We start from the raw sequence: 20,242 nt of genomic DNA, 5'->3' as shown, positions 1-20,242 counted from the left end.
CTGAATATATTCAATAGCTGCAAGTCTGCTATGATGTAGCAGAGGAGTAACTGGAAGAAGAAGGGAACCAAACAGCACATCTGTGGGCATCACACCTTTGTTGCCAGGCATGTGTCCAGGTCAGTTCCAAGCTTGTTTTATCAAAAGCTGTGCAGGCTGCCTACCACTCCTTCCATAATTGCTTCATAGTAGCTTAATATTCTACTGCCAGTTACTTGGGAAACAATGACAACAATGATGATGATGATAGTAATAATGATGATGATGGTAATGGTGATGGTTTATCTTACTGTCTTTATGCGTGACAGGTGTAGTTCAATCCAGTGGTGGGATGCACAGGTGATGGAGAGTCAGCCTATACCTCTGGGCCATGTCACCCACACAACCCAAGGTCACACACTGTATGGTTTTCAACTCCCTCAGTGTGATGACCTGTTCTTGTATTTTTTCTTGCCATCTTCAAATGATCTTGTTTGGTATAGGAGAGACTTATTACAGGGGTTAGGTATAGCCTTCATTAATTACTTCACTACTGCATCATCATCATCCGGACCTCCTTTCCCATCCTACCGGTAGGGCAGGGTGAGGAGTAGCAACATTCAGACAGCCCAAGTTTACCCAGTCCAATGGGCCATGCTTCCATTCACTCATCATTCAAGCCCCTGGAATCCTGGCTCTATCTGATACACCGAAAACATTCACCATATTCTGTAGCTTCACATAAACATATCCGATAGAGTTAATACGGATACTGTGACATTAAAAGGGGTGTCAAATCCTTGATCATGTTCTTCTCACAACATTCATCCAGCCAGCTTGGATCTCATGTCAGTTCGCTAGCCTCATAAACCACAGACCTTACTATATTCCTTCTGCCTTAACTTGGCCCAGAGTTTCATACTTTTGTAGCTCAGTGGCAGAAAAAGTCAGTTTGGTTTCTTGACAAGCACTTCTTCGTGACTAGTGCCATATTTGTATTGTTTATGAAGACTCCAACTATCTATCTATCTGTCTGTGTGTGGAAGGGAGAGGAGAGAGAGAGAGACCAAGGATGAGATGAGGGCTGGAGTGGGTATATATGAGAGATGAGGATGTCAGTTGGCGGGATAAGGTGACGTGGAGTCGATTTATTTGTGGCCACCCCTTACAGTATTAAGGTGTCTGGCAATAGATAGATAGATAGATAGTGGAATGTGTGGTATTTGCATTGGTCATCAATGTATTGTGAAGAAATAATGATGAGATGATGATGATGAAGATAACGATGACGAAGATAACGATGATGATGATGATGATGACAAAGACGATGATAATGATGAAAATGATGAAGATAACAATGATGATGATGATGACAATGAAGATAACGATGATGAGAAGATGAAGATAATGGTGATGATGATGATTTACTTTATTATTGTTGCTGTCTCTAATTTTCTCTCTCTCTGGGCAGTGATGGTGTGGTGGAGGCGGAAACACAAGAGCTACTACGACTACCTTCTGTCAACAGTTGGCTGTGGCAAGAGTCGCAAATATTACTGCTGCTGCAACACATGTGAGAGAGAGAGGTGGGAAGGAGAGAGGAATTAAGAGGATGGGAAGGGAAGAGAGAAAATGAATTGGCAGGAATGAGAGAGACAGAGAGGATGGGAAGGGAAGAGAGAAAATGTGAGTTTATGAGACCAAAGTTGAATTGGAAGGAACAAGAGAGAGTATACATGCATTCTACTGTGTAAATATATATACTGTATATAAGATAAGGTCCTCTTAAATGCTGTTGATCCTTATTAAACCGAACTTAGTGAGTGACAGACTAACTAGGAGAGTATGTGAATGAGGTTGAGGGGGGAGGAGAGAGGGAGGGGAAGATTGTGGGTGCAATGAAGGGATGAAGTAGAGAGGTATATGAGAGAGGGGGGTGTAAGTTGGGGGGATGGAGAGTGAGAGACTAACTAGAAAGAGTGTGTGTGAGAGAGTTGGAGGAGGGGAAGAGGGAGGGGGAGACTGGGGATGAGATGAGGGATGGAGTAGAGAGGTATATGAGAGAGAGGGATGTAAGTTGGGAGGAGGGCAGGGAAATGGGACAGGGTGACATGGAGGCATTTTGTTTGTGGCCACCCCTTACGGAATTAAGACGTCTGGCTATAGTTAGGTGATAGACAGACAAAGATAGATAGACAGATAGATAGATAAGTACTCTACCAATTTCTCCCCTCCACAGGTATACAGATCTAGGCCTGCTATCCAAGTTCGGCACAGAGATTGAGATGCTGCGTTATTTTCTGTGCCGCGTCAACCACTGTTACAACCAAGTCCCCTTTCACATCTTCGAACATGCCTTCTGTGTCACTCAGATGGTAAGTGGGTCCTATCTTTGTCGTAGATTTTCATTATTGTTATTATTATTATATAGTGGTAGGTGGGGTCACTCATCATCCACTTACTCGATGCAGTGCTGCTCTCAGGTGACTTCCCTTTCCTCTCTTCCTTCTTTCCTCCCATCCTCTTCTTTCTTTTTTCCTTCGTTCTTTCCTCTTCCTTCTGCCTGTGGGTGACTCTACACTGAGTGACAAACCAAATAGTTTCGTGTACACCAGGAAACCATTTACTATGCTGGGTGGTAACCATATAACCAAATTATGGTGCCTGGTGGTTTAGTGGGTAATTAAGGCTCCCCAGTCGGATTGAGCCTTCGCAGGTTTATATCCAAGGGATGGTTGGGGGTTTGTTGCTCACGTAATGCCACTCAGGGATGAGCGAGGCTTTTCACTCTCATCTTAAATGTCAGGACCAACTTGCCTAGCCCTGGGCTCCTACGCTCTTTGTGGGGCAACACAATATTAGATGATGATGATGATTCTTATTATTGTTGTTTTTTCTCTTTGTCATACCTCATCCTGTCCTAAGATGATGATGATGATAGTGGTGATGAAAATGATGATGATAGTGATAATGATGGTGATGACAATGATGTTGATGATGATGATTTCTTGACAGATGTATGGTATGGTGTGGCGTTGTGGATTGCAGGAAAGACTAGGCGATTTAGATGTGTTAATTCTCCTTACATCCTGCATATGCCACGACCTTGACCATCCTGGATTTAACAACATCTACCAGGTAAGGGAAGCATTGTATTGTTTATTTATATTTGGCCTGCGTTTTAAATTACAGTATAGACAATGCACCTTAAGGGATATATAAAAAGAGGTGTGTAGTAGATAGATTGATATATTGTAGTGTTAAATATAGATAGATAGATATACTGTACTGTTAGAAAAATAGATAGATAGATAGACAGTCAGATGGATAGATAGATGGACAGACAGATAGATAGATAGATACACAGATAGATTCACAGCACCACTTAATAGATTCATTTTGGCCACAGATCAACGCCAAAACAGAATTAGCCCTGCGATACAATGACATATCACCGCTTCAAAACCATCACTGCTCCGTTGCATTCACTGTTTTGGAGCAACACGAATGCAACATATTCAGGTGGGTGTATTGAGAGGACGGAGAATGAGAGACTGACTAGGAGAGAGAGTGAGATGGAGAGGAGGGAGGGAGATGGGGAGGGGGAGACCGAAGATGAGATGGAGGAATGACGTGGGGAAGTATGTGTTTGAAAATATTGGGAGAAATATTTTGAGTTGGTCTGGCCATGTAGACAGGATGGAGAATGAGAGACTGACTAGGAGAGTGTATCTGAGTGAGGTGGAGGGGGAGGGGAGGGAAGGGGAGACCACGGATGAGTATTCTAGTCCAAGTTTTTAGTAATTACAGGTACTACAAACCCTCTTATGGTAAGGACAACTCCCTTACCCCATTCCAGCTCACACAAAACCATTTTAATCCACAGAAACGTGTCGGCCGAGGACTACAAGAAAATTCGTGAAGGGATGATCCGCTGCATCCTGGCGACGGACATGGCGCGGCACAATGAGATTCTGTCCGACTTTAAAGAGATCATTGAGGAGTTTGATTTCAAGAACCGGGCCCATGTTAACCTTGTACGTATAGACTGTAGTTGATTTTGACTTTTTTTGCCCCCTCATGGTAGGTATAACTTGTTGTATCATTTGTCACATCATTTATGAGGTCAACAATGTACTATTGGCCACAGAAGTTTCGTTCCTCTCATTGTGGGCGATTTGATGAATGTGGCAACGTTGCATTCTCCCCCTCTACACCCCCTCCCTCCACCTGTCTCCCCAGATAGCTTCTGAGGTTTATGAACCGCGTTGTGAAGCACCTGAACGTCCGAGTTTACTGCATGTTACTCGATATGATGGGCATGATATATTATGCCTGTTGCTAATGAAAATTTGCGTGTTTCATGACTGTCTTCATTTTTGCAGGAGTTATTAGAATGTATAAATGTGTCATGCCATTTGTACCAAATCACAATAGTACTACCAAATACTAAAGCATCTGGCGTTACTTCCGACATTCTTCAAGTGTTATTAATGACTACACTCTTAGAATCTGCTTAGGCCGACCAGTGCTACGAACAAGTTAAGGAATTTTTTTTTTTTTTTTTTTAATGAATTCATTAATATCGAAAGAGTGAGAGCAACAAATTTAAAATAGAAATTAAGAATACACAAAAGTCTGTCAAAGTGATAAGCACATTAGAAACTGGCAACATCCAAGGGTGAACATACTAGATGAAGTAATATTGTAATAAAAAGTAAAGATTACCCGACAGAACACTGACAACCAGATAATTAGATTGTGTCGATAATATAGGTGATATGGCAGCCCTATCACAATCTAGGGCTCAGCCATAAAATCCCTCGTTACGACAGTAAAATCGGTGTTATCTTTTACCTTTCTTCCATCTTGCGTTTCTCTGTAATACCAGTATCCACTAGAATAAGACCACTGATGAGGAGGGATCCAGTAATGAAGACATTATGTGAACGGATGTGTCACTCAGAACGCATGTATGAAAAATAAAGAAACGGCATCAGAAGTGTGACTGTAAAAAAGCATAATAATACGGCGCCGTCTAACAGGGGTGGAGGATGAAAAGGCTCACATAGGAAATGATGAAAGGCAAATAAAAAGTGAACACTGATGAGTATGAAATACTCTACAGACAAAAGAAGAGACTGAGCGACGACAATAACATGTCGAAGGACAAGGATAGACGTGGAAAGGCAAGGTGAGAAGGCGAAGGATAGGAAGACTGAAACCAAGTATATAAATGATATATGAGTAAATATTTGTCGGTAGTAATAGTCATTCTATTTGTAATATATATTACTGTATGCAGTTTTACAAAAGGAAAGGCAAGGTGAGAAGGCGAAGGATAGGAAGACTGAAACCAAGTATATAAATGATATATGAATAAATATTTGTCGGTAGTAATAGTCATTCTATTTGTAATATATATTACTGTATGCAGTTTTACAAAAGGAAAGGCAAGGTGAGAAGGCGATGGATAGGGAGACAGAAACCAAGTATATAAATGATCTATGAGTAAGTATTTGTCCGTAGTAATAGTCAGTATATTTGTAACATGTATTACTGTATACAGTTTGACAAAAGGAAAGGCAAGGTGAGAAGGCGATGGATAGGAAGAGGGAAACCAGGTATATAAAATAATGATATATTGGGAAGTATCATCAAGTCAGTAAACATCGTTAACTCTGAATTATTTCATCATATTTATATATTTTTCCGTAGTAGTATCATTATATCTATAACATATATTACTGTATACTGTTTAAAAAAATAATACACACCATTAAGCATATATATATAAATAAATAAATAAATAGAGAGAGAGAGAGGGGGGGGGAGGAAGAATTCAAATTGTAAAGTGCGAATTCTCCGAACCATCTGTAAGGAAGGCGTTTATCCACCCTCTTCCTCCCCCTCCCCTCCCTCCAGGATTTACTCCTCAGAATCCGAGGTGTTCTGATATCTCATGGCACGGTTTTGTTCTCATAACCCGTTGCACCACCGCCAGGAAATGACAACCTTAAGCAATGGATCCACCTCAAGACAAGTTAGCAAAGCGAGGCCAAATTATTGGCATGAAGGAAGCAGGCCACACTGTAGCAGAGATAGCAGCACACCTCGGTTTATCTAAGCCAACTGTGCGACGGTGGATTCAAAGATGGGAGGAATCTGCCTGTCTACTAGATCGCCCTAGGTGTGGAGCACCGAGAAAAACCACCCCTCAAGAGGACAGACAAATAAGTAGCGAAGCTGAAAACGATCCTTTCACCAACGCAGTTGCCATCCAGGAAAGGCTGCATATGAATGTGTCTGCAGAAACTGTGAGGAGGCTACTTCACGAAACAGGACATCATCACCGAACTCCTGCAGTGAAAGGGCTACTTGACGATATACATCGTGAGGCCAGGCTTCGCTTTGCTCACCAGCATGTTGACAAAGATTTATCATTCTGGGGCCGAGTTATCTTCTCAGATGAGAAGTCATTTTCTTCGTCAACCCATGGCCGACTTCACTGTTGGAGGGTAAACGGCACTAGGTATAACAGGCGCAACATCTACGAGGTGGCTAGAAGTGGCCATGTGACGGCCAATGTGTGGGGTTGGATACACCTCTATGGAATTGGAGAAATGGCAGAAATAGACGGGAGGTTCAACTCTGAAAAATACATAGAGATCCTGGAAGAGGTAATGCTGCCTAGTGTACGAAGTTTTGCCCTGCCTTATCCTGAGCAGATCATCTATATGCAGGTGTGTGTGTTTGTTGTTTATAGTAAATATATATGCCATATACTATTAGTCACTTTTACAATTAAACACTTTTTCATGATTAAAAATAAGTGCATCGGGGTCCTATTCATATGAACTGTCTCATCGTAATTTCAAGACCAGTTTGACAACCATTTGGGTATTTAATGGCTCTTACTAAATTCATTATACTAAACGATAGATGATTTTTTACTGGAATTAGTCTTAATCATTGCCTACAAGCAGTAGGAATGAACTTTACTGGTCACGTGTGAACACTGTAAGACAATCGTTAACCTGTCCTGTTTTCTCTCCATTCCTAGGATAATTCGCCCATCCACACAGCGAGAATTGTCAGATGCTGGTTTGAGGAGCAACGACATCTAGAGCTTCTGGAATGGCCTAGCAGGGAATGTGACCTCAACCCTATAGAAAATGTATGGGGAAGCATTGTTAATTCATGGGTGCCTGGCCAGGAGAGAACCTCCCGCCAGTTACTGGATCACAGCAGGGCTGAGTGGGAGACATTCAGACGCAATGCACACATCATATATAATGATGTTTCATCTATGCCACAGCGATTGCAAGAGGTAATAGAATGCGATGGAGGGTGGACTAAATATTAGATTTAATTTTGAACAGGTTGAAACTTTTATTGTAACCATGTTTGGTTACCTGACTGTATCAATATCATTTAAGTTTAGTTATTTACCGGGTGGGAGAAGTTAAGGATTGTCCTGTGAATATATGAAATGAAATGCATGACCTTTTACACATGTATGAACGTGCGTAAATAACCAAAGGTATCGGGTCAAAATTGGAAACAATATATATATGTTTTCTTTTAAGGTTCTCCTTGCAGGGAAAATGTCACTTCATGTTGTAATAACTATAAAATAAACACTATGTATTACATATTTTTCCTTATTACATTGACATGTAGCTTAGTGACGATGATTCACTGGTTTTCATGCACGATGCGTGCCATATTATGTTAACTGTAATACATAACTGAATGATCTTCCATAATACAGTAGATTTGGGAAAATAAAATGTTTATCAACATTTGTTTCATAAACATAGTCATTTGTCATGAGCTGCCTCTGACTTGGTTACCGGATAATTTTATAGTTGCTCTCTATCATTGTTTCTCTCGGTAATTTGTTTTTCTTCTTCCACCACCCCCCTTCTCTCTCTCTCTCTCTATCTATCTATCTATATATATATATATATATATATATATATATATATATATATATATATATATATATATATATATATATATATATATATATATATGCATAATGGTTACCTTTTTAAAAAAACACAATACAGTAATGTTATAGATACAATGATACTACTACGGACAAATATGTAAATATGATGAAATAATTCAGAGTAAATGTTTACTAATTTGATTATATTTCCCTATATATTATATATATTTATATACTGTACATATAATTTCAGTCTGCCAATCCTTCCCCTTCTCATTTTCTTTCCTCGTTTATTTTTATCAAACCGTTTACAGTAATATAGGTTATAGGTAGATACGCTTACTACTACTACGGACAAATATACAGATGCGAAGAAATAATGCAGAGTAAATGATGCTTAGATATTTCATTATAGTTTACCCATATATCTTTTTAACTATATACAGTAATATGTTACTAATATTATGACCATTAGTATGGACAATATCCATTTATCTTTTATATACATGGCTTCAGTCTAACTATCCTTCGCCTTCTCACCTTGCCTTTCCTTTTGTCAAACTGTATACAGTAATACATGTTACAAATATACTGACTATTACTACGGACAAATACTTACTCATAGATCATTTATATACTTGGTTTCTGTCTCCCTATCCATCGCCTTCTCACCTTGCCTTTCCTTTTGTAAAACTGCATACAGTAATATATATTACAAATAGAATGACTATTACTACCGACAAATATTTATTCATATATCATTTATATACTTGGTTTCTGTCTCCCTATCCATCGCCTTCTCACCTTGCCTTTCCTTTTGTAAAACTGCATACAGTAATATATATTACAAATAGAATGACTATTACTACCGACAAATATTTATTCATATATCATTTATATACTTGGTTTCAGTCTTCCTATCCTTCGCCTTCTCACCTTGCCTTTCCACGTCTATCCTTGTCCTTCGACATGTTATTGTCGTCGCTCAGTCTCTTCTTTTGTCTGTAGAGTATTTCATACTCATCAGTGTTCACTTTTTATTTGCCTTTCATCATTTCCTATGTGAGCCTTTTCATCCTCCACCCCTGTTAGACGGCGCCGTATTATTATGCTTTTTTACAGTCACACTTCTGATGCCGTTTCTTTATTTTTCATACATGCGTTCTGAGTGACACATCCGTTCACATAATGTCTTCATTACTGGATCCCTCCTCATCAGTGGTCTTATTCTAGTGGATACTGGTATTACAGAGAAACGCAAGATGGAAGAAAGGTAAAAGATAACACCGATTTTACTGTCGTAACGAGGGATTTTATGGCTGAGCCCTAGATTGTGATAGGGCTGCCATATCACCTATATTATCGACACAATCTAATTATCTGGTTGTCAGTGTTCTGTCGGGTAATCTTTACTTTTTATTACAATATTACTTCATCTAGTATGTTCACCCTTGGATGTTGCCAGTTTCTAATGTGCTTATCACTTTGACAGACTTTTGTGTATTCTTAATTTCTATTTTAAATTTGTTGCTCTCACTCTTTCGATATTAATGAATTCATTAAAAAAAAAAAAAAAAAAAAATTCCTTAACTTGTTCGTAGCACTGGTCGGCCTAAGCAGATTCTAAGAGTGTAGTCATTAATAACACTTGAAGAATGTCGGAAGTAACGCCAGATGCTTTAGTATTTGGTAGTACTATTGTGATTTGGTACAAATGGCATGACACATTTATACATTCTAATAACTCCTGCAAAAATGAAGACAGTCATGAAACACGCAAATTTTCATTAGCAACAGGCATAATATATCATGCCCATCATATCGAGTAACATGCAGTAAACTCGGACGTTCAGGTGCTTCACAACGCGGTTCATAAACCTCAGAAGCTATCTGGGGAGACAGGTGGAGGGAGGGGGTGTAGAGGGGGAGAATGCAACGTTGCCACATTCATCAAATCGCCCACAATGAGAGGAACGAAACTTCTGTGGCCAATAGTACTTGTGTGTGTGTAGCCATTCGCCTTGGACGCTGCAACTGTGAGCAGGGCAATAGGCAGGATGCCGGTGGGGAAGGCAGCGGGAGTGGCTGGGTTAACTGCTAAAATGTTGAAAGCCTCAGGAGATATAGGAGTGGGGTTAGTTGCTTTCTTGATAAATACGATTATGTGTGAGTATGTTGTCCTCAGAGTGTAATTGTAAATGTGTACAAGGGGAAGGGTAATGCCCTGGAAGGAGGAAATTATAGAGGCACGAAGCTTTTAGATCAGATAATGAAGGTAATGGAGAAAGTTCTAGAAGGTATGATTAGAGAAAGAGTGAATATTGATGAGATGCAGTTTGTGTTTATGCCAGGCAGGGGGACCACAGATGCCATATTCATTGTTTGACAGCTTCAGGAAAAATGTTTAGGAAAGAAAAGGGATCTGTACTTTGTTTTTGTTGATATGGAGAAGGCCTTTGACAGAGTCCCTTGACAGGTGGTGAAGTGGACAGTGAGAAAGCTTGGGATCGAGGAGTGGCTGGTTAGGGTGGTTATGGCTGTGTATGTCGGTGCTCGCACCCAGGTAAGGGTGAATAGAGAGTTGAGTAATGAGTTTTCCGTGAATATTAGTGTGCATCAGGGGTCAGTTTTGATCCCCTTGTTTATTATGGTACTTGAAGCCCTCTCTCGTTACTTCTGAAAGGGACTCCTGTAGATGTGTGCTAATGATTTGATTTGGTGTTGACTGCAGAAAATGAAAGGGAGACAGAGGAAAGATTTAGGAAGTGGAGAGATGGTATGGAGCACAAGGGATTAAGAGTAAATGCAGATAAAACAAAGGTAATGGTATCTAGGGCTGGTGGCAGTACTGTCAGAGTAGAGGGAGGGTGGCCATGTGCAATTTGCCACAAGGGGGTGGGAAGTATTTCCATCTTGTGCAGTGTTTGTGATAAGTGGGTGCATAAGAGATGTAGTGGTATTAGAGGTAGACTGCGAGATAATGCTGATTTCATGTGTACAGTGTGTTGCAGAGAGCAGGTGGAGATTGTCAGGCATGAAAGGATTGAGCTTGCTGATGAGTCTCTTGAGTGTGTGGAAGAAGTTTTTATTCAGGAGACATGTTATATACTGGAGGTGGGGCTGGAGCTAGCTCTGTGGCTAGAGTGAGAAGTGGTTGGAAGTTCAGAGAGCTGTTGCCTCTCCTGACATTGAAAGGGCTCTCTCTCTGTGCTAAGGGATCTTTGTATGCGGCATGTGTCCATCCATCCATCCATCATCCAATCCTACGTTGCCCTGTGATGGGCATGTGTTAGGAGTGTAATTCTGTACGGCAGTGAGACTTGGGCAGTAAAGGAAGAGGATATTCGCAGGCTCAGACGTACAGAAATGACAATGATTAGGTGGATGTGCAATGTGTTCTTTAGTGCGAGGCTTGGGGGGCCTAGGTTTACGATGGAAGAGTTGAGAGGTAGGATGAGACTGGAGTGTATTGGTGTTGTGATAAGGAGAGGTAGATTGAGATGGTTTGGGCATGTGGAGAGGATGGGGGATGATAACTGGGTGCAGAAAGTGAGAAGTGTTAATGTTAGGGATAGGGTTGCGAGAGGTATACTGAAAAAGACCTTGGATGAGGTCATTGAGTGTGACCTCAGGGATAAGGGACTGAATAGGAAAGATGCCAGAGATCCAGCAGTGTGGAGAGCTGTCATCGGGTGACCGAGGCTGATGCATGCAAGCATGTTGGAACCTTCAAGAACAAAAAGAAAAACGAAACGACCTTGGTCACCTAATGGCAGCAGCTCTCCATGCTGCCTGATCTCTGGCAGCCTCAAGTATTTAATTCCAGCTAGTGCAAAATGGTCTGAGAGTTAGTCATAGGAATAGTGGTAGGTAGGGGCAACTACTATCCACTCACCCAATGTAGTGCTGCCTTAAGGCGACACAGCACTATGTGAAAAGAAAAATGCTTGACTGTAAAGGGGTGATTATCAGATGTCATACAACCAGATGAATCCCTGGTGGTTTAGTGGATTACTGTTCCCCATCCAGATGTGGCCCAATAGGGTTTACGTGCCAGAGGTGAGTCTTCAGAGGCTAAGTAGGTGAATACTGGTACCACAGAGGCTCTTATGGTAAGGTGGTAGATGGATGGCAGTGAGAGAGGGGGATGTAAGCTGGGGGGAGGGCAGTGAAATGGCAAGGGACAGGGCAACATGGAGGCGATTTATTTGTGGCCACCCCTTACTGGATTATGGCATCAGGGTATAGATAGATAGATAGATAGATGGATTGACTGATTGATTATGTATGCTCAGGACAACTCTAGCATTTTATTTTAGCTAATCCCAGATATTTTAATTCTTTAAGAGGGATTATAGAAGCCTGAGAGTGTTAATACTGGTTTTAATATCCTGCCCAGCTGTCCATGGTGCTGATCAAGGTAGCAGACATCAGCAATGAAGTGCGGCCGCTGGACATTGCCCAGCCCTGGCTGGAGTGTCTCATGCAGGTAATGGTTTGTAAGTTAATTCTTTGTCTTTGTAGGTGATGGCTTATGCAGGTAGTGTTCTGTTTATTCCTTTTTTTTTTTTTTTTTTTTTTCCTCCGAGGTGGAAGTGCCTATCATCCATTCACTCAATGTAATGCAGCCCTCAGGTGACTCTGCACTGAGTGACAAGCCAAATTATTTCCTGTTGTCCAAGGAACCTACTGTATCATATCATTTATAAAGGCCCCAACATGCATTCGTCAGCCTTGGTCACCTAATGGCAGCTCTCCATGCTGCTTGATCTCTGGCAGCCTGCCTCAGCGTGCTTACATGCATCGGCCTTGGTCACCTCTTAGTGGCTATCCATGCTGCTCAGTCTCTGGCAGCCTCCCTATTCAGTCTATTATCCCTGAGGTAACACTCCGTGACCTCATTCCATATACTGGTACTAGATACTCTGTACTGTACTATGTTGTGTTGGTAATGAGGACTATATCAACACCTCCATCTCATCCTTGGTCTCCCTCTCTCCCCTGCACCACTCTCACATACACTTTCTTTGTCATTCATTCCTCATTCACACCTCTTGGCCAGACCATCTTAAGATCCTTTTACTAAGTAAGAGACTAACTAGGAGAGTATGTGAGTGAGGTTGAGGGGGGGAAAGGAAGGGGAGACCGAGGATGAGATGGAGGGATGTAGTAGAGGGGTATATGAGAGGGGGCAGTGTAAGTTGGGGGATGGAGACTAAGAGACTAACAAGGAGAGTGTGTGTGTGAAGTGGAGGGGGGAAGAGGAAGGGGGAGACTGAGGATGAGATGGTGGGGTGGAGTAGAGGGGTATATGAGAGGGGGGAGTGTAAGTTTGGGGGAGGGCAATAAAATGGAAGAGGACAGGGCAACATGGAAGCAATTTTTTGTGGCGACCCCTTACAGGATTAAGGCGTCTGGCTATAGATAGATAGATAAACAGAAACTTGTAATAGCTTCTAAAAACACTGATACTTATATTGCCATTCTTTCAACAGGAATTCTTCAACCAAAGTGACCTCGAGAAGTTGGAAGGGCTGCCTGTCTCTCCGTTTATGGATAGGGACAAAGTAACAAAACCATCATCTCAGTGCTCCTTCATTGGTTTTGTGCTCCTGCCTCTCTTTGAAGCACTAGGGAAGGTTCTGCCGGAGCTTGAGGTGAGGTAAATAGATTGATAGATAGATAGAGTGTGAGAGAGAGAGATAGACAGAGAGAGGCCTAAGAGAGAGAGAGAGAGAGAGAATATACAGACATTCATTTCAGTGCTCCTTCATTGGTTTTGTGCTCCTGCCTCTCTTTGAAGCACTAGGGAAGGTTCTGCCGGAGCTTGAGGTGAGGTAGACAGATTGGTAGATAGATAGAGAGAGAAAGGGATAGATAGAAAGACAGAGAGAGATGTAAGAGGGAGTTAAATATGCAAACCTTCATGTCAGTGTGTCTTCTTTGGTGTTGTGCTTCTGCCACTCTTTGAAGCATTTTAGCAAGGCTAGTGAGAGAGAGAGAGAGATTTACTTTCTGTTGTTCTTATGATGTTGATGATGATGATGGTTCTATTCCAGTCTTTTCTGTTTGAATCTATTGTCTTTTATTATTATTATTATTATTATTATTATTATTATTATTATTGTAAGGGGTTGGCAATAGCCAACACCTACTTTCGTCATAAGATGATCCACCGGTATACATGGAGAGTAATGAGGAGGATGGATGGTGAACTTGTTGAACGAAAAGCAATGATAGACTACGTGTGTGTGGATGAGCGAATGAGAAGACAAATGTTGGATGCAAGAGTGTGGAGAGGGTGGGGGAATGGAGTCTCAGACCATCACTTAGTGATGGCCAAGGTAGAGCTGCAAAGAAAGTGGTTGAGGAGACGAAGGGGAAGACAGGAGGAAGCAGCTCCTGTGAGAAGAGTGGAGAAATTGCAAGATAGTGAGAAAATGGCAGAGTATAAGAGCATAGTGGAAGAAAGATTGGGAAGGTATGAGCTAGAGCAGATGGAAGGGGTGGAAGACGTATGTAAGATATTCACGGAAGAGATAGGCGCAGCGTGTGAGGTGGTTTGTGGAGTGAGGAGGAGATGCAAGGGTGTGCAAGGGACAGCATGGTGGAATGATGAGGTGAAACGAGCTGTGGAACAAAAGAAGAAGGCATATGGTGAATGGTTGGCGAGTAGAGGTAGGGAAGAAGATGAGAGAGAGAAGAGAGAGGTATATGTGAGCAGGAGAAGGGAGGTTAAGAGACTGGTGAAGGAGAGTAAGAAGAAAGTGGATGAAGAGTTTGGGAGAAATCTGAGTGTGAAATGGAGGGAGAGTAAGAAATTGTTTTGGAAGGAGGTAAATGTAAGGCAGTGTGAAAGGGGAAATAGTAGGGGAGTGAAAGATAGGAATAATAGATTGTTGGTGGAGAAGAGAGAGAAACTGAGGAGATGGAAGGAGCACTTTGAGGATTTGTTGACTGTAGAGAATGAGAGCAATGCGAGTATAAGTGGTTGGGGAATGGCTGGGAGAAGGAGAGATGAGAGGAGGGAAGAAGAGATCAGTAGGGCGGAAGTAGTGGAAGCAATGAAGAAGATCAAGATGGGAAAGGCCCCAGGGATTGATGAAGTGTGTGGTGAAATGCTTAGGTATGGGGGTGAGATTGTTGTGGAATGGATATGGAAGTTGTGTAGATTGGCTTGGGAAGAGGGAAGGGTTCCAGAGGACTGGAAATCAGGTATAATTGTTCCTTTATACAAAGGAAATGGGAGAGAGAAGTATGTGGTAACCATAGGGGTATTTGCCTTCTTAGTGTGACTGGTAAAATATATGGTAGAATACTCATTGATAGGGTTAGGCATATGACAGAGGAGCTAGTTGGAGAAGAACAAGGGGGATTTAGGAAGGGAAAAGGGTGTGTAGATCAGATATTTGTTCTAAGATGTTTAGTGGAGAAGTATCTAGAGAAGGGAAAGAAAGTGTATGCTGCCTTCATGGACTTGGAGATAGCTTATGACAGAATAGATAGGCAAGGTATGTGGAAGGTATTAAGAATATATGGGGTGGAGAGGAAATTGTTGAATCCTGTGAAGAGTATGTACGAAGGAGGTAGGGCTACGGTGCGAGTGGATGGTGAGCTGAGTGAGTTCTTTGATCTCAATGTGGGACTGAAACAGGGTTGTGTGATGTCTCCATGGCTGTTTAATATATACATGGATGGCGTTGTGAAGGAGGTGCAAGGTAGGGCAGTGGATGTGGGGGTGGCTCTAATGAATGAGGGTGAGATTTGGAAGATTCCGGTGTTGCTGTTTCCTGATGATACAGTATTGTTGAGTGAAGATGAATGGGAGTTGCAAGGTTTGGTGAATGAATTTGGGACAGTGTGTAGGAGGAGGACGCTGAAAGTTAATGTAAACAAAAGTAAAGTTATGGTGTTTGAGAGGAATGAAGTCACAGAATGTACAGTGAGGTTGGTTGGTGAGGATATGGAGAGTGTGAGTGCATTCAAGTACTTGGGTAGTGTGATGAGTAAGGATGGAACTTTGGGGGATGAAGTGCATGAAAGGGTAGAGCAGGGAAGGAAGGTTGTTGGTTCACTGAAAGCAGTGATGAGAAATAGGGAGGTGAGTATGGAAGTTAAGAAGTCACTGCATGATAGTATTGTGATCCCTACCCTGACGTATGGAAGCGAGGCGTGGACCTTGCAAGAGGGGAACAAGTCAGGAGTGAGAGCAGTGGAAATGAGTTACTTGAGAGGAGCATGTGGAGTGACATGGAGGGACAGGTTGACGAATGAAGAAGTGGAGGAACGTTGTTGGGTGGATGTGGATGTGGTTGAGAAGATTAGGAGAAATACACTGAGGTGGTTTGGACATGTGGAGAGAATGGAGAATGAAAGAATGACTAAGAGGGTGTATTTTTAGACTTTAGACAGTTTATTGAGACAAACAGTTATACATACATATACGTATACAGGTATATCTATATATTACATTATCACCTCAAAAGGATGAGGACGCTGAGCTACTCTTCACCCTACTCCGAGATATTACATACTAACATAAGAACATAATGTACTTTTCACCCTGCTCTGAGATATTACATAAGAGCATAATGTACTCTTCACCCTACTCAGATATTTTGTTCAGTTCCTCTTACATCACAATATAGCAATGTCTACTTAAGTATGTGTTTGATGTTTTGACAATTCAGTATACTTCCTATTTTATCGTTATTAAACATCCAAACGACTTGTTCGGTCACTGAGTCTACAGCAGGATTTCTAAACTGCGCTAATTTTGAGCAGTGAAGTACATAGTGTTGCAGGGTGTGGGCTCTGGGTTCATTACACAGTCTGCAGCACGTTTTATGATCTGGCGTATCCACTCCAAGCTGCCACAGATATTTATAGCCTAACCTCAGTCTAGTGCATACAGAATCTTTCCACTTATTTCTATATTTTCCATATGTGAAGTGGGTTCTCAGAGCAACGTTAGTATAGTGATACATAATTTCACTACTAGAATGTTGCTGCTCCATTCTCTGATTTTCCTCTTGACCTTGTTTTGTTCTTATTATAGTTTTAATCTGTTTCAAGGTTAGTTGGCATACTACATCTATGTCTTCTTTTTCTGCTGCACTCTTGGCTAGTTCATCAGCTCTTTCGTTCCCTGGTATTCCAACATGGGATGGTATCCATGTGAATGATATGAATCTACCCGATTGCTTGAGCTGATGCAGGACAGCTCTACACTGGAAGACTACGTCTGCCAGTGCAGGTGCTGTGCTCTTAAGGGACTCCAGTGCTCCTCGGCTGTCTACGAAGAAGCACACGTCTCCTTCACCTCCTGTGATCTCCCTGAGGCCGTATAATATTGCATATAGCTCTGCCTGAGTGGAAGACACGTTGTTGCTTATTCTAAAATTTATTTCGCTCTGTACACATGCACTGTCTGCTTTATCTAATATTACGATCCCACACCCTGCTCTGCCATCCTCTCTGACCGAACCATCGCAGTAGACGTGAGCAGTGTTTTCATTGTAGAGTTTATTTATTTGGTTTTGTGCATGTGTCCTTATCATACCTACAGCATAACATTCTTTCTTTTTCTGTAGTGGAGATATGCTCACCTTTACCTCTTCCTCTTCCCAGGGTGGAGGCCTAGGTGCCTGCGGTATCTCCTCACAGAAGTTTTGTACCTCGTATTTGAGTACGTTCCTCGCAAGGTCTTTCACATAGCCATTCTTGCCTTGCCTCCAGAAGGTTCTGGTTCCGTTAACAACATCTTTGATGCTGTTACGGAGTCCCAGTCCGCTTTCTGACCGCATGTGTCTTATTGCAGCCGCCACATTGTCTTCCTGAATTCTATTTTTTACACTCTGCAAATTTAGCTCAAGTCTCATGACATCTATCGTGGTGTTCCTTGGGCAGCTAAGTATGATTCTCATTGCGGCATTCTGGATTTTTTCAAGTTTTTCCAGCCTTCCTTCACCAAGGCAAGAGAGGACTGGGCTTGCGTACTCTAATACCGATCTGACAGTAGTGAGGTACATCATTTTTAGTACTGGTACACCCACCCCTGCACCACTATAGGCCATTGATCTCAAGGGCTGCAATCGTGCCTTGCATTGCGTTATTATGTGGGTCATCTCGGCATCTTTACAGTCTGCTGTGTAGCCGACATACATACCTAGGTACTTGTAAATTCTCACCCTCTCGATGTTTTTGCCATTAATTACTAAATGTTTTTCCTCTAACGCACGGCACTGGAACTTTGTCTTACTCTCGTTAATTACAAGACCCAGACTTTTGATCAGGTTGCCGAACCTGTTCAGTGCAGTTTGCATAACATCAAAAGTTTTGGACTGTATCATGATGTCGTCGGCATAGATTACTGCACTGACCTCGAAACCCAGGTTTTCACGTGCCACTTTGTTCATTAAAAGATTGAAAAGTAATGGGCTTAGGACTCCTCCCTGTGGTGTACCAAGCTCTAGATCAGTGGTTCCCAAACTGGGGGCCATAACCTGAACCGAAGGAGTTTAGCGAGTAGGTAGTCAGTGGAGAGAACTTACACAGGTTACACAGAAACAAAACCAAGAATCAAGAAGCTTGTTGATAATCTGCAACAACACCCTTCACACTGAGTGGAATGGGGATTCAAATGAAGGAAAAATGAACCTGGCATGAATGTTCAGAAGCAAATGGTCTGGGAGGAGGTGGGTGTGTGGCAATTGAAGGCCATGGTTGTGGCAGATAATTATGACTCACTATGATAGCATATCACTTCAGAATTATAAAGTTATCATTGTAAGATTCAAAGATCAGATCAAGTGCGATTAATACACTTTTTCAATCCAGTGATTTTTTTTTTATTGCTGAATCAGTTTTTCGCAATAATGCAATTTTTAATTACTCTAAGTATGGATTTTTAAAATGTGCATTTTATTATTCCTTTAGTACCATTTCAGTAATTATATAAGATTCAGCTAAGACAAAATACACATTTCTTTATTAATACTTAACAAAAGAGAAAATAACAAATGAAATCAATAAAATTACAAGATTTGCTAGAGTGATTTTTATATGGACATGATGAGTGTAGGACTGTAGTGTAGACAGTCACTGTAGTCATGGGTTATGGTTGGGGAAGGGGGGCCATGGACAAGGATCATGTATGAAAAGTGGGTAACGACCAGAAAAAGTTTGGGAACCACTGCTCTAGATGCTTTTCCCGGGAGAGTGTCCCTTGGGTCCACACCTGGGCCCGCCGCCCAAAGAGATAATCCCCCACCCAGTGCAGCAATCTTCCCCTTACCCCCAAGCTAGCTAATTCATATAAAATTACTTCTCCATTGGCCTTATCGAATGCACCCTTGAGGTCAATGAATACCCTGCAGTAGTCAGTATCGCTAGAAAGGCACTTAATGACGGCGTCTTTTGTCCCTTTACCTTTCATAAAGCCATACAGATTCACACTAAGCATGTCACCTATGAGGAATATTATTCTCTCTAACATGATTCTTTCCATCATTTTTGAAAAGCATGATGTTAGTGAGACTGGTCTGTTTCCTCCAGTCGCTTTGGGGACAGGGATGATATTTGCTTTTTTTCCATGCTCTCGGTATTCTGCCCTCCCTGAGACTCATATTATACAAGTCTAACAGCGGGCCGTCCTCCATGCTGGCCAGGCAGTTAATTATCTCATACCTAATTCCATCCTCACCAGGAGCTGTAGACCTTCCATTTTTAACTGCACGCAGTAGCTCATCCCTGGTTATGTCTGTGCCTGTCATGTCTTCGGTGTTTAACGCAGTAACAATGAAGCTCCTCCTATTGTCCTGCCATGCCTCTAATGCCTCCCTCACGTCGTGTGGCAGGCATTCACTGCTCGCCGCAGATGCCCACAACTTCATTAAGTCTTCAGCTAATTTTTCTGGGTGTGGGTGTGCTACGTTTATCACCTTTCTCCCTCTTACTTTGTTAACTTCTTTCCAAATTTCGGTTATGCTCTTACTGTTGCCTATCCTGTTAGTGAAGCGTTCCCAATACTCCCCCCTTACTTCCCTTTTGGCCTGACTACAAATCTGGGCCAGTTCCTTCATTGCGGCTTTGCTTGCGTCACCCCTACCCATTTGCACCCATTTTCTGTGAGCCAGTCTCATCGTGTGTGTGTGTGTTGATATTCGCCCGGCACATGTAGGGGCACGGGCAAACAGAGAGCCCATCAGGGAAAAGGCGGAATCAAGCTCTCGATTCAGAGCAAAGCGGGAACAGTAGGCTGAAGGACGAGGGGAAGGCGGCAGGGGCAGGGGAAGGTGCGATGGT

The 20,242-nt window shown here is 42.0% G+C and overlaps 1 protein-coding gene across 1 annotated transcript in view; it reads left to right on the top strand.

Annotated features, from left to right (window-relative positions):
• The first annotated feature begins 1,091 nt into the window (after window positions 1-1,091).
• Window positions 1,092-20,242, top strand: part of LOC145389996 (high affinity cGMP-specific 3',5'-cyclic phosphodiesterase 9A-like) — a 36,681-nt gene continuing 17,530 nt past the window's right edge. The window contains exons 1-8 of the mRNA XM_080265090.1: window positions 1,092-1,111; window positions 1,451-1,552; window positions 2,219-2,354; window positions 2,995-3,117; window positions 3,389-3,501; window positions 3,866-4,016; window positions 12,336-12,425; window positions 13,432-13,593. Coding sequence (XP_080121216.1) covers window positions 1,092-1,111; window positions 1,451-1,552; window positions 2,219-2,354; window positions 2,995-3,117; window positions 3,389-3,501; window positions 3,866-4,016; window positions 12,336-12,425; window positions 13,432-13,593 — 897 coding nt within the window. The remainder of the gene's footprint in view (window positions 1,112-1,450; window positions 1,553-2,218; window positions 2,355-2,994; window positions 3,118-3,388; window positions 3,502-3,865; window positions 4,017-12,335; window positions 12,426-13,431; window positions 13,594-20,242) is intronic.

The sequence above is a fragment of the Coenobita brevimanus genome, unplaced genomic scaffold (genome assembly GCF_032717465.1).
Source record: "Coenobita brevimanus isolate Jiangsu-jjx unplaced genomic scaffold, ASM3271746v2 jjx.HiC_scaffold_2691, whole genome shotgun sequence".
NCBI classification, from domain to species: Eukaryota; Metazoa; Arthropoda; class Malacostraca; order Decapoda; family Coenobitidae; genus Coenobita; species Coenobita brevimanus.
Note: the sequence above shows the minus strand (reverse complement) of the source record. Positions and strands in the feature narration are given on the sequence as shown.